The sequence below is a fragment of the Ictidomys tridecemlineatus genome, chromosome 1, assembly GCF_052094955.1.
Source record: "Ictidomys tridecemlineatus isolate mIctTri1 chromosome 1, mIctTri1.hap1, whole genome shotgun sequence".
In the NCBI taxonomy this organism is placed as follows: Eukaryota; Metazoa; Chordata; class Mammalia; order Rodentia; family Sciuridae; genus Ictidomys; species Ictidomys tridecemlineatus.
The window spans coordinates 245,652,345-245,667,246 of NC_135477.1; the positions used below are offsets into that span (position 1 = coordinate 245,652,345).

Consider the following 14,902-nt stretch of genomic DNA (forward strand, 5'->3'; position numbering starts at 1 on the left):
GATATGGAACATTTTTTCATATATTTTTTGACCATCTGTATTTCATTTTCTGTGAAGTGTCTGTTCAGTTCTTTTGCCCATTCATTGACCGGGATATTTGGTTTTTATATTTGTTTGTTTGTTTTAGTGTTCAGTTTTTGTGAGTTCTTTGTATATCCTGGAGATCAATGCTCTATATGATTACAAATGGTAAAGATTTCCTCCCATTTTGAAGGCTCTCTTCAATTTCTTGATTGTTTCCTTTGCTATGAAGAAGCTTTTGAGTTTGATACCATCTCATTTATTGATCCTTGATTTTCCTTCTTGTGCTTTAGCAGTTTTGTTGAGAAGTCAGTTTCTAAGCTGATATGATGGAGAGCTGGACCTACATTTTCTTCTGCTAGGCATAGGACTCTGGTCTAATGCCTAGGTCCTTGATCCACCTTGAGTTGAGTTTTGTACAGGGTGAGAGAGAGGGGTTCAATTTCATTCTGCTACATATGAGTTCCAGTTTTCCCAGCACCATTTGTTGATAAGACTATCTTTTCTCCTGCTTATTTATCTTTTGTTTAGGATAACTGTATTTATGTGGGTTTGTCTCTGTGTCTTCTATTCTGAATCTCTGGTCTACATGTCTGTTTTTGTGCCAATACCATGCTGCATTGTTACTGTAGTTCTGTAATATAATTAAGGTCAGGTATTGTGATACCTCCTAATTCCCTTTTCTCACTAAGGACTGCTTTGGTTATTCTAGAACTCTTTTGTTTTTCCAAATGAATTTCATGACTGCTTTTTCTATTTCTATGAAGAATGTTATTGGAATTTTTATAAGAGTTGTTATTAAATCTGTGTAACACTTTTGGGAGTATATCCATTTTGATTATATAAATTCTGCCTAACATGGGAGATGGTTTCATCTTCTAAGGTCTTCTTCAATTTCTTTCTTTAGTGTTCTGTAGTTTTCATTGTAGAGGTCTTTCACCTCTTTTGTTAGACTGATTCCCAAGTATTTTTTTTAAGGCTGTTGTGAATGGAATAATTTTACTAATTTTTCTTTCAGTGGATTCATGATTGGTGTATAGGAATGCTACTGTTTTATGGGGTGTTGATTTTGTATCCTGCTACACTGATAAATTCATTTATAAGTTCTAGAAGCTTTCTGGTAGAGTTTTTTTTAGGTCTTCTATATATAGATTAATGTCACCAGCAAATAGGGATAGTTTGAGTTCTTCTTTTCCTATTTGAATCCTTTTTTCCCTCCTAATTGTTCTGGTAAGGATTTCAAGGACTATGTTGAATGGAAGTGGTGAAAGAGGGCATCCCTATCTTGTTCTAGTTTTTAAAGGCCTTTAGTTTAGCATATATAGTTTTTAGAATGTTGAGGTATATTCCTACTATCCCTGTTTCTTTGCTGTTGTTTTGTTTTGTTTTTTGATGTTTTGAACATAAAGGAGTGTTGTATTTTGTCAGATGCTTTTTCTGCATCTATTGAGATAATCATATGATTCTTGTCTTTAAATCTATTGATTCGATGAATTACATTTATTGACTTCCATATGCTGAACCAATTTTGCACTCCTGGAATGAGACCCAATTGGTCATGGTACACTATCTTTTTAATATGTTTTTGTATGTGGTTTGCTAGAATTTCTTAAGAACTTTTGCATCTATGTTTATTAGGGATACTGGTCTGAAGTTTTCTTTCCTTGCTATGTCTTTGGTTTGGGTGTCAGGGTGATACTAACTTCATAGAATGAGTTTGGGAGAGTTCCCTCCTTTTCTATTTCTTGTAATAATTTGAAAAGGATTGGTGTTCATTCTTCTTTGAAGGTCTGGTAGCACTTGACTGAGAATCCATTTGGTCCTGTGGGCTTTTCTTTTTTGGTAGGCTTTTGGCAGCATCTTCAATTTCATTGCTTGTAATAAATTTCACTTCTGCATAATTTTCACTTCTGCATAAATTTCACTTCTGCTGCTGACATTATATCAACATGTTTTTTTAATCACTAAGCACACTCAAGGTTCTTCAGCTGGTATTGAGGATACTAAAAGTTGGTAAGGTCTCTACCTTTAAGGAATTTCTAATATACATCATGGGAGGATGATAAACAAACAAACAAAAAAACTGACAAGAGCAAAAACGGTAGGCCCTAGATGCATGGTACAAAAGTCAGGTGCCACAGGGATTTAAATGTACAACAGAAGGAGAAGGCTTACAGAGAAGGTAGGATATAAGGTGAGCTTCACATGGAGCGTTTGAGTAAAACCGGCAGAAGAGATGTAGAAAACCTTTCAGGATGGAGTTTTGGCAGAAATGAAGGCACAGTGAGAACCTCACACATCATGGTGATGATCACATATAGGCCAACATGAGTGGTGGGAAAGAATTATGTGGGATATAAGGTTGCAATGGCAAAAGGCAAACAAATACTACCATTTAACTCCAAAATGTAGCCTTTCAATCATAGAAGGAATCAGGAAATAAAAGTGACAGGAAGAAATAGTGAATAAATCTGACTCATATTTGCAAATAAGGCAACAGGATCGTCCCCATCGCTAGCCAGGCTATCTGATAATGCACTTGATTGAAGCCCTTTCTCCCCTGACTGTGAGTCCCTAAAAGAAGGTCTCTGTGCCCTGCTCAGCAGATTATATACCTGGCATGGAGCTAATGCACATGGAGTGACCTTAGGAATGAATGCCAACATCAATAATTTATGTCTATTTTAAGCTATCTATTCATAGGGATGGTAGAGATTCAGAAACCATCACTATTGATAACAAAACTATGTGGATGAATGTCCAGGATTTAACTCTAACCCTTAGTTAAAAAAAAAAAAAAAAGCCAACTTCAAAAGGTTACACTCAGTATTATTTCACTTTTATAACATTCTCAAAATGACAAAACTGAGATAAAGAACAGACAGCTGTTGTAAAGGACAGGGATGCCAAGTGTTTGTGTGTGTACATGAAAGGTCTTTGTAGTGTCAGAGCAGTTCTGAATCTTCACTGGGATGGTGGTTACCTGAAGCTTTACAGGGATAAACTGCCACAGATTCCCCGACCCCGACACATACAGATAAATAAATAACATAAAAACTGCACAAGGTGAGTAGTCTAGTTCGGTGGTCTACGTAAGAGTATTATACTAGTGTTGAATTCCTGATTTAGATATTGTACTGGTTATGTAATATGCCACCACTAGGAAAAGTCAGGGGAAAGTTTCGGAAGGTTCTAAATCATTAATTTTGCAACAACCTGGGAGTCAAAAATTATTTTAAAATAAAAGTTTTTAAAAATTGGGCAAACAACTTTTCAGAAATCAAGAACTCTTAGACAAAACTAGGTTCTATTTAAAATGACTAATTCAAATTTATATTTAAAGTCAATAACGTGTAAAATGAGAAATTATTAATTTTAAAGCTCTTAAAATAAAATTGTAAAATTGAGGAACTCTAAATAATTGGTAATCCCTAGAAGCATTTTTGTTAACCCCAAGGCACTTCACTACTTCTTAATTATTTTTAAGACACTGGTTGATGCCACAGCTTACCTCTTTCAGTTATGTTGACTAATATTGAAGATGCCGATCGCCCCAGAGGATTGCGAGCATTCAGAGTAAAATTATATATTTCTTGATTTGGAAGCATTTGGAAGAGTAACTGGTAGTTTTCATTTGTAAGTGCTTCAACTCTTTTAAATTTAACATATTTTCCTGAAAAACTATAAATTAAAAGAGATAAATATTGCAGGAAAAAATGAATAAGCAAGTTTCTAATAATTATTCTTTACATAAAGTTTATTTTTCTAATTAAGGATATATTATACACTCAGAGAAGCTGTGTATACTATAGGAAATAATTGGCCAAATAACCCAGGAAAAAACTGATCACATCTGGAGGTCCTTCCATCTAGACTTTAAGAGACATGACATTGAATCTATATGTGGTTATGCTACAGTTTTTACAGTACATACAATTTTATATGGCATATTCAGTTTCATATCTTGCTCACAACAGGAATAAAATAGAACACTTCCCTATGTCACATCCACCAGATGACATCCTACCATTACCTTTCAAATAAAGTGTAACTGGTATTTCGAGGGCCCACCAACGCTGTCGGTCTTCCTGGATTCCAGCTACATATAATCTCTTTTAAATCATGTGTCTCACAGTTCAGTTTTTGGGGACTATCAGGTGGATCTAACAGAAAGAGGAAAAAAAATATTACATAAAATTACATATATTTTTTGCTGAAAATGTAATGTTCTATAATATGTTAATGACATTGTACACTATTTCCTTAAAAAATAAATAATTTACTATTTTCATTTTACAACTGAACAATACAGGAATCTTCATCCTGCTGTAACATGAGAAATGATGGATTAAGGTAAACCAAAAAGTGCCTCTTCATTCAGAAATTCCCAACAAAATCATCATTTTTTTCTTAAATCCTATTTCAGAGTTTACCAAAATTCTCAAAGAAATATGTATCCAACAAGTTAGGAAAAATTAAATTATCATCGGTTATCATCTGTATATTGTGAACTGAAAAGAAGTACTAAGTACATTAGAAGTCACCCTAAGTCATGTTATAAAAATTGTTCTCCTGGTTTTGCTGGGGCAGGACTAGAAAAGGAAAAAAGGCAGTTTTGCTTGTTTTGTGAGAATGTTACAGTGATAAATGAAAATGCTATAGTCTGACATTAGGTATTACAGAATTGGATATTTCTATAATTGTTTTTAACCTAACAGACAGAAACTGCTATTTCCTATTGTCACTTTAGGTGAAAGTGTTTTTAAAAAACAAGTACCTATTGTTCAAAATATTCTGTAAAATAATTTTATTTTTTAAAAAAACAAAATTTTAAAAGTTTTTTAGTTTCTTAACCTAAATTAGAAAAATTTACATATTTTTCATAGATATAAGAATAAAGTCCTTTGATGACATTTTAACATTAAGAGGACTAATAAGTGTTTATTGAAAGTTTAACAATTGAATACTGACCGTCTATTCCAAAAGTTGTTTTAAGTGTAAGGTCAAACTTTCAACAACTTAATCACACACCAAAGATCTAGAATGTATTTAAAATGCTATTCTACTATTTAGTATATATATTAAGTTGAAATACTAAAAATTCAAATAATGTAACTAAAAAGAAACAGAAGGAAAGACAGAAGGAGTAAATTTATAAAAGAATCAAATGCAGTTAGGTAAAAGTATTTTTATATACCAGCAAACATAAAATGAAAACTTAAAAACAAAGCTACTTCTAGTAACAGCAGAATACATCAAGCATATAGAAATAAATTTAGCAAAAGATATAAGATTTAATATCATTAACATAAATCAACAAATATAGAGATACCATGTTCATGATTTAGAAAACTCAATGTTGTAAAAATTAAAATTCTCCTGAATTAATCTATATATTTAATGTAATTCCAATAAAAATTCTAGCAGTTTTTGATTGTCTATGTGTGTTCATGGGGACTCTAACAAGATGATTATAAACTTCTTTTTAATAAATTTGGGTTAAAAGGCAATCCATAGGGGGAAGAAAATAACTAAATCTTTATCCCTAATTTACAACAAAACCTGCTCTGGTAGATTTTGCATGGCTACCCCAGAGGGAAATGCTACAACTGGCTCTGAGCTGGCAAATACCAAACAATATTTCAACCATCAGATGTTATAAATGAAGGTTAAATTATGAACTAAAAGGGCTTACTAAGGTAAAAGATTAAAATGCTGTCTGAAATAACACCAGTGGAAAGTGGAAAGTAGTACATATTCTCATCTTTTTAAAGTTTCAACCTTTCACTCATACTTTTAAGTGTACAGCTCACTTTTTGTTCTCTTATCAAGCAATTTCACTGCATTTATCAAAGGTTCTCACCGAGACACCAAGATCATTCGTGAGAAATGTTGCAAGTAATTCCTAAAGTTCCCTTGGAAAAGAAAGTATAATTTTATAAAAATTATATCTGAATAGAACCTCAGTTTCCCTGGAATTTCAAAATGTACTATTGGGAAGATAAAAAGAGAGTAAGACTCACCATGAATTGAAAAATGTACCTAATCTTGCTGTTCCCTTGGGACTCTACATCAGCATCCGAATGTGATTTGTCACAAAATTCATAAAAGAGTAAAAGAAATATCACTAAGCAGCCTAAAGAATCATCATAAAATCTGCTCAATCCATTTCACAACTCTATTCATGAGACCTTACATGAAACTCAAGGACTGATTATTCCAAATGCAGGAAAAAAAGGAATTGCTTCTGGAGGTGAAGCCACAAGGGAGGAAGCAGAAAAATCCCTAAAGTCAAAACTAAAAATTCCAAACACACAACCCAAGCCACTTAGGCAGGATAGTCCACCACCACAACTTCTAGAAATATAGAATTTTAGATTGTAGGAGCAAGCGTGTCACTAACGGTGCCTCTGAATGACAGGACACAACATGGCGATCCTATCCGATGGCCACTCTGTTCTCCTCAAACATGTTATTTAAAAATTAGAGAAGCATTGAGAATGTAGCTCAGTGGTAAAGTGTTTTCCTAACAATGAATAGGGATTGGATTTAATCCCCAGCTTGCAAAAGTACCAAATAAATAAAAATAAAAAGAGAAGATATGTTCTGTTATTATAAGATTTTGTGTCAAATCCTAGTTTTAAAATTTAGGTACTTAAAAGGGTTAGACTTGAATTGGTGGAAAATTAACTTCCATAATTCCTAAGCAATGCAGGATTAAGAACTACTATATACTGAGGACCCCTGAATCAATAAAACTGCTAAGAAGTTAAACATTAGCAGTTAGTTATTTCACATCTTATTGCAAAACCTACACATTATATAAAAATAGTTCTATAGGAAACAAACTTAGGAAATGCTTTAAAACAGGCAAGAATTCTAGGGATTTTGTAAATTGTTAATATTAAAGAACAAAGAAGTAAGAGCAAAACAGAATCATCTTATACAAAAGGAATTAAGGCCTCCCAGAGGACCAAAACAAGTTAATGGAAAGTCTCTCTTTAATACTATATACTTACATCCTGCAAAAACAACTGTTCCAAACATGTTGTCTTCTGTCGTGAAAACCACATTTGTTCCACTATTTGCAGAAGCAGAAATATTATGGATTTCAATTGCAACATTTCCTCCATCGAGACGGATAAGGGGACAGTTTTTATGACCAATCTGTGCTAATAAGACTTTCTCTTGACTGACACAACAAAATGTTATGTCTGAGCCTACAAGTACCACTTTGTCTTGGGGGAAAACCTTGGTCTGAGAATCAGGAATCCCTAGAATAAACAAAAGGAATTAAATATTTTAGATATACTTTTTATATATAGTCTCTATATTAAAATTTTTCCCAAGATGATTTTTTTAAATAACCCACTATATGCAGAACATATTTGTTAGGTATTCTGGAATAATGCTGGCCAAAATATAAATTCTATCATGCAGGTTTCAAAGGAGCAAGACATATACAAGGATAGAATAAAACTGTGGTTTTCTTCACTTATGAAAGGATAGTGGTTGAAGACGGAAGTGGACCAAGGCCAATGTCTAAGTCACAGGTTAATGTTTAATTAAATTAAAAGTTCAGATTCATTGGGTTTATATACATACACAATAAATGCACACCCCCCTCCCAAATCACTAACTCCATTCCTTTGAAATTACTCTCTGTGTTTAGGGCAGATTTCTTACTTTCCATCAGCCTGAACATGATCAAGTATTCCACATCCTAAAATTATTTTTTCTTTAATTCCAGCTCTGTAGGTTAAAGCCATACCACTCCCTCAAGTAGCCAGTCTATTCTCCTTTCTCACTCTACTAGTCTGGCTTCTACCCCACAGTTCTAATGGATGGCTCAGTGGCCTCACTGTTCAATCCAATGGTCTCAGTCATCTTTTTCCTTCAACTTCCAGGGTATCTGGTATGCTGTCTAAAGTTTTCCTTCTCAAATTCCCTCTTCTTAGGCTCCTTAACACTGTACTTTTCTGGGCCACTGTACTTTTCTTAATCCTCTGGCTCCTGGCCTTCCTCTGTCCCAGACACAGGAACTCTAAAGGATATGTCCCTGGTCCCCATTATCTATCCCTAAATCATCTTAATTTCACATCCTCCCCAGCTGCACCAACCCATCTGGATGTTGAACTTATCTTTCCAATTGCCTGTGAGGCCCTGATACCCAGATGCTTCAGGGCCTCAAGCTCAACATATTAAAAAAAAATTTTTCTTTCCCAACTAATTTGTTTATACATTTTCTGTGTCAGTGAATGGTACCGTGAGCCACTCAGCTGCCCAAAACTAAATTTGCCTCTTCAATGTTTTCACACCTTTTCCCCTTTTCTTTTCTAAACCCCAGCGTCCCAGATTACATTTTCATTGTCTTTTGTTCAACTGCCCCAATTTCTCCTTATTTACTTACTTTCCTGGCTCTGATTCATTTCTCCATATTGTCACTAGAATGGTCTACCCACAATGATTACCACCTCTCTTCAGGACTTTATTTCACTGTTAATTAAATTTCTGGCCCTGTTCTATCTTAATGACATTCAACCTATGCATGAATTTGATGTACAGATGATTTTTGGTATGCTTGCAGTTTCCCTTGTTCCCTACAATAACTAGCAGCCTGCATGGATCTGTTCTATGGACCAAAGATTGGGAACCATTTCTTAAAAATATAGACTTTGATCTCATTTCCACCAACATACAATTTTTATTCCTCAATGCCTATGTTGGTGACTTTCAAATATTAATATTTATCTGATCACTTTAAAAAAAATTTCCTAATAATTTTAAAGTAGATTCATGGAATCTATCTCGGACTTTTCCAATCCAATCTCCTGGGATGCCAGGATTGGAAGCTCCCCAGATGAACCTCCTGAAGACACTGGGGTTCAAAGAACTGAAATCGTAAACTACACCTTACCCTTGAGAAACCTAATGCATTTGAAAGAAATTTTCAAATACGAGCTTACAAGAGATGTTCTTCACTGGGCTCCAGTCACTCCATTCTTTTCGACCAGAGAAAAGAGGATAGTCAATGTAGCATCTAATTCCCACATGATGAGTAGCACACTCCAAAGGCATGTCCGAGGTCCAGCTCCAGTGACGAATGACATCTTTGCCACTTAGCGTTGTGTTGTATGTTACCTGGACAGAAATACAAGCAAAACTGTACTGCCAAGGACTGATATGTTCTGCTTTCCTTAGGATCAGAACAACACCATCGATTGTATATAATAACCATCTAATAAGAAAGTAAGTGATCTTTTTGTAAAAATGTCTCAGTTTTCTGTAAGGCATAAAAGGAAAATATGAGTAACAATAATTATTATTGTTACTGTTATTGTTAATGAATGATCATTATTCATTTAACTAAAGATCTATTGGAAGAATATTAGGAATTCCAGTTAAAAGTAGATTTTCCTTTGTTTTACCTCTTGAAATATTTCTAAAATAAGAGAAAACAGATTTTTTTTTAAAAAAGTGATAGATGTACAATGACACACACATACACAGACACACACACACACAAGAAAAGAAAATGTAGTAACACCCTAAAATTTTGGAAGCTGGAAAGCAGACAGATGATGGCAACTGACTTAGAAGACCTAAGAGAGCTAAATATTAAGTCTCAAGGAGCACTACCTTTGTTCACTCTGGCAGCAGAAGAGAGATCTATGTTCTGGAAAAGTAGAACAGAATACTTCTTAACTGAGGGATCTTGGAAGACTTGAGATTGGGGAATGCCATACCAAAAATGGGACTGCTAAACTGTGCCTCATTGTCCCTATTCAGTTCCCAGGATACTGACAGCCAGATGAAGACTCACCAGGCAGAAGTCTAAACAAATCTGTGTGGGTATATGAACAGATTAAGATAAAATATAACAGTAGGAGTTTGCCATCAAGATAGCTCACCCTATTACCCAATAAGTCAGTGAGTCCGCTCTAAGCAAAGCAAAGTTCCAAACAAAAATATTTTTTGAGCAGTTGTGGCAGCATACACCTTATTCCTAGTGATTTGGGAGGCTGATGTAGGAGGACTGCAAGTTCAAGCCCAGCCTCAGCAACTTTGTGAGGCCCTAAGCAACTTACCAAGATGCCCTCTCAAAAAAATAAAAAGAGCTGGATATGTGGCTCAGTGGTTAAGTGCCTCTGGGTTCAATCCCCAGGACTCTCCCCCCCAAAAATGGTTTGGTTGTTTCTTTTTTTTTTTTTTGAGTCTTCACATAAATATGAGCAGCAACCAGGGTGCCTACCAAAATACAAACAATTCTAATTAATGAAAGTTAAAAATCAAAACAAAGAGAAATAGTAACCTGAACAAACAGTATGGGCAAAGAAAAACTCAAATCACTTACATCCTCAGAGATATGAAAAGATATTCTACCCATGAAATAAAAACAGAATTCACTGCAGACAGGGAGATCAGATTCTTTGACAAAAGCCATCTCTTACAAATTAAAAATGTATTATTAGAAATTTAATAATAGTGTTGCAAGAAAAAGTTTAGGAAAAGTTTTTCAGAAAATGAAACAAAAGACAGATGGAAAACAGGAAAGTAATACAATTAAATCAGCCTGGAAGGTCCAATTTCTAAAAATGTAAGTTCCAAGGAAAAAAAAGGAGAAACCAGAGAAAAAAGAAATCAAAGCAATAAAACAAGAAAAGCTCCCAAGTTGACAAATTAGACTAAAAGGGGCCCAAGGAGTGTAGAGCATAATTAATGAAGACACATCCTTAAGAAGAAACAAGGGAACAATGCCTCCAAAATCTTGACAAAATTATTCAACCTATAATTCTATACTTAGAAAAACTATCAATCACACATGAATGCAGACTAAACACATTTCAGAAATACCAATGCTTCTATCTTGTATCATTTTAAACTCTTGATAGTAATATATGAAAGTTCTAATTGTCCTGCATCTTCTCAATAATAGTAATGGACAGACTTTTTAAGTTTTTTGAAAGCTAAATTAAGAAGTAAATTATATCTGCAAGCTAGTTATTACAGACAACAGGAAGTATCTACAACAGCAAATAGATACTAAAATATATGCTTTTACCAATATGCAGAAATAAGAGACAGACAGGAAATGAAGGAAAAAGAGGATCCATAACAAGAAAAAGGTATAAAGAACAATCCAGATGGTGTTGGAGACCCTTGCCTCATAGCTTTCTAACGAATGAGTTCTGACTTCACTGCATTACGGGTATCACTTCAGACCTAGGGCTGCCTATAGGAGCTGAGGCTGCTGGAGCCCCTGTGACATGTCTGGCCACCAGCCTCAGTTATACTCTGTACTATACATCAACAGTGTCTACATGAGCCCTTAGGTGAAAAACACTGGAAATCCAGTTAGAGATGCTCAGACAGATTTATGCACAAACATAAACTGACAAAATCCCTGGCGTATTTAAAAGTTTCAAGATTTACACAACCTGGAGAGAATTGAGGATTGAATTAATTAATCTAAGAAACACAACTAAAAAAAAAAAAAAAAGACAAGTTCTATTTTTTTAAAAAAAAGAGACTGCAAATTGTGTTTGTATAACCATAACAAAATAAATATTATTCTAACAAAAATTACAACAGAACCATATTGGAAGAAGTTGGCAAACTGAGGGGAAGGGGATAAAGAGAGAGAGGCAGAGAAGAGACAGAATGTGAGAATGTAACTGAGGTGGAAGGTGAGAGGACTGAATTCTCATCTTCCTTGTGGCAGTTAATAAAACATTGCTCAATACTAAAACAAAAACAACAAATAAATAAAAAAAAGAAATACCAACATAAGCATGTTACCTGGAGAAAAATAATAAACGAATCAGTTTAAAAAGTAGAAATTTTAAAAAGTACATGTATAAAGACATGAATTGGCGTGAATATACTTTATATACAAAGATACGAAAAATTGTGCTCCGTATGTATAATAAGAATTGTAATACATTACACTGTCGTGTATTTAAAAAAATAAAATCAATTAAATAAAAAGTAGAAAGTTTCTCTCCAGGAAAAGCCAAGGGGAGTGTGTGGGAGGGGTGGCTGGCCGCCAGGCATCCCTCCAGCCTGCCCTGGTCCTCTGCGGCAGGCTTCCCGGCTGTGCACAGAGGCAACAGGTAGTTAAGTGCCTTCAATGAAACACTAATGCCCAGGATTCTTGATTTTTAAACTATTACAAAATGACAACATTTGGGGTGTGGTTGTGGCTAAGTGGTAGAGAGCGCTTGCCTAGCATGTGTGAGGTGCTAGGTTCAATCCTCAGCACAAAATAAATAAATAATAATAATAAATAAAATACAGGTATTGTGTCCATTTGTAATTAAAAATATTTTTTAAATGGCAGCATTCATTTTGGAGCACATTATGATGCTATTTTTTTGTGGTAGCAATTCTGACTTAAATAATGATATCAGTAACACATTATTATAAATAAAAATGTCACATATCTACTATGGACCTACCTGGGCATTTTTCCTCTTTTACTTCACTATTTTAAATTAATTTGTTCTTTCCTCATATTCTGGCCTTTGCTATTATTTTCTCATGCAAACATTTCTCCCTAAATTAGGGAAATTTTGCTTCCTTATTATGGTCAACTTGTTGTGTGTCTTGTGGTAATGAGTTACACCGATTTAGAACAGAATAGTTCCTTCATTTATGTTTGATTTCACTCACACTTCAAAGAGCATCCTTCTTATTCAAGTATCCACATAGCACCTGTCACACTTTTCATAACTATTCTTATTGCCTCTTAGGTTAAGAGCCAATTAATTGTAGATAATTTTAAAAAAACATTCATAAACAGGATTAAAAATAGAAAAAAGCATGTCCTAAATATATAATTTCAGGTTTTGGTAAATTCAGGTTGATTTATTTTTCAACAATTATTATGGCCAGATATGTTCAAAAAATTCATCTTTATTCCTTAAAGATAAAAAAATAGACTGAATTACAAGCATACTATCCTTTTGTTTATGAAAAGACAGTATATTAAAGCAGCTAGACAGGAAGGAGCACATGAAGACACTGTTTATTGTGTTCGAGTGGAAGCATCACACTTGATCAAGGGAGTACTCTTCCCTTAATTTCCTGAACTTCTTATACTGGTAATACAAGTGATTTCTGAATCATAGAATATGGTTTTTAAGAAATGCTGAAATAAATCTGCTCTACTCCTTAATAATATAAAAAAAAAAACCATTGGTACCACCAATGAATTGATACCACCTTAAAAACGCTTTAAAAAATCATTCCGTTTCTTTAACATCATAAGAAAAGAACTATTTTTGTTTAAACTTACTAATTTTACAAGCTCCATACTCTGTTTACGTAGAATTTTAATTTCCCAGACGACATTCGAGTGATGTGGAAAAACAGAGCCCTTGTCATTCCACATGAGGTGTAACGTAGATGTTGAAAAATCAGCAGACAAACTCAAGATCTCGGGAGTGTCTGGAACTAAGGCTTTAAAAAAAAGGGAAACAGAAGAGAAAATTGAATAAACAACCAATGATTTTTAATATTATACTTCTATTAATCAACAATTTTTAATTATATTCCTCCTAGATAAAAAGTAATCAAGAATTAAAAATTTGTGGAGGTCAGTGGTAGAGTGCCTGCCTTTCATGAGGGAGACTCTGGGTTCCACGCCCAGCACCATTAAAAAAAAAAAAAAAACAGATAAATAGATCAAGAAATGTGGTGTATATACACAATGGAGTATTTCTCAGCCTTAAAGAAGAATGAAATGATGGCATTTGTCAGTAAATGGATGGAACTGGAGACTACCATGCTAAGTGAAATATGCCAATCCCCAAAACCAAAGACTGACTATTCTCTGATATGTGGATACTAACACATGTAAGGTGGAGAGGGAGAGAAGAGTTCATTAGATTAGACTAAGGGAAATGAAGGGAAGGGAGAAGATATGGGAATAGGAAAGACAGTAGATGAATCAGACGTAACTTTCCTGTGTTTTTATATGAAAATATGACCAGTGTAACTCCACATCATGTACAACCACAAGAATGGGATCCTAATTAGAATAAGTTATACTCTGTGTATGTATAATATGTCAACATACACTCTACTAACATGTATATCTAAAAGGAATATATTTTTTTTTAAAAAAAGTATATATTATAAAAAGTCCTTCCTTTGTGTGGCAGGCGATAAGGCCTAAGAAGAGACAAAATATAGGGAGCTCACTTTGAGAAAGCTCTCTGCATGTTTTCTCGCTGTCTTCTCACTCATCTTCCAGGGTCAGAGTCCATCGAGTAGGGGATGCTCACAGAATCTGATGAGCCATTCCCAGTCATGGATATCACTCCATAGCAGGAAGGCTGGCACAATGACCAAGGCACTGAGATAAGCAGGCAATGGGTTACAGTGCAGAAGCGCAGGGCGTGGGTTGGCCAAATAAAAGAAAGGTTGGTGCTTCAGCAATGATATGCCACATTCTGCCAGGCCTTGAGACAAGAGTGACATGGTAGTCGATGAGGAGGCCACTGGAGAAATCTGGCTAGAGTAATAGACCTATTGGTTACAGTGACAAATATGGAAACAAAAGGAAAAAATCTGTTGGGCATTTCAAAGAAATTCTTGGATCATAGAAATGAAGATTTGCTCTAATAAGAAAGAGAAATAATCAAGATTTCACTCAAGGTTCCAAGAAAGACAAAAGGAATCAGGAACTATTGTGAAGAAACACAGAAGACCAGCTGTGGCTGACAAAGTGTCCAGGAAGAAGAGGCATGGGCAGAGAGCTCTGCAAACGCTGGGGTGAGAAGAGTAGACTCAGAAACACAAACACACAGACATGTAACAACCAGAGCTCAACAGAGGGGCTGCCGATAGACAATTGGACCTTCAAGGAACCAGACAC

General features: G+C 34.7%; 1 protein-coding gene across 3 annotated transcripts in view; it reads right to left on the minus strand.

The window, feature by feature from the left end:
• The window catches only part of Lifr (LIF receptor subunit alpha), a 71,687-nt gene that overhangs the window by 21,897 nt on the left and 34,888 nt on the right, over positions 1–14,902 (minus strand). For 2 of the 3 annotated variants that reach the window (XM_078017724.1, XM_078017726.1), the window contains 5 exons: positions 13,319–13,482; positions 8,988–9,162; positions 7,041–7,295; positions 4,055–4,184; positions 3,533–3,702 (listed from right to left, as the gene is read on the minus strand). In XM_078017724.1, the coding sequence (XP_077873850.1) occupies positions 3,533–3,702; positions 4,055–4,184; positions 7,041–7,295; positions 8,988–9,162; positions 13,319–13,482 (894 nt within the window). Of the gene's footprint in view, positions 1–3,532; positions 3,703–4,054; positions 4,185–7,040; positions 7,296–8,987; positions 9,163–13,318; positions 13,483–14,226; positions 14,881–14,902 lie in introns of those variants that run through there. The other variant, XM_078017733.1, reaches the window with a different exon arrangement.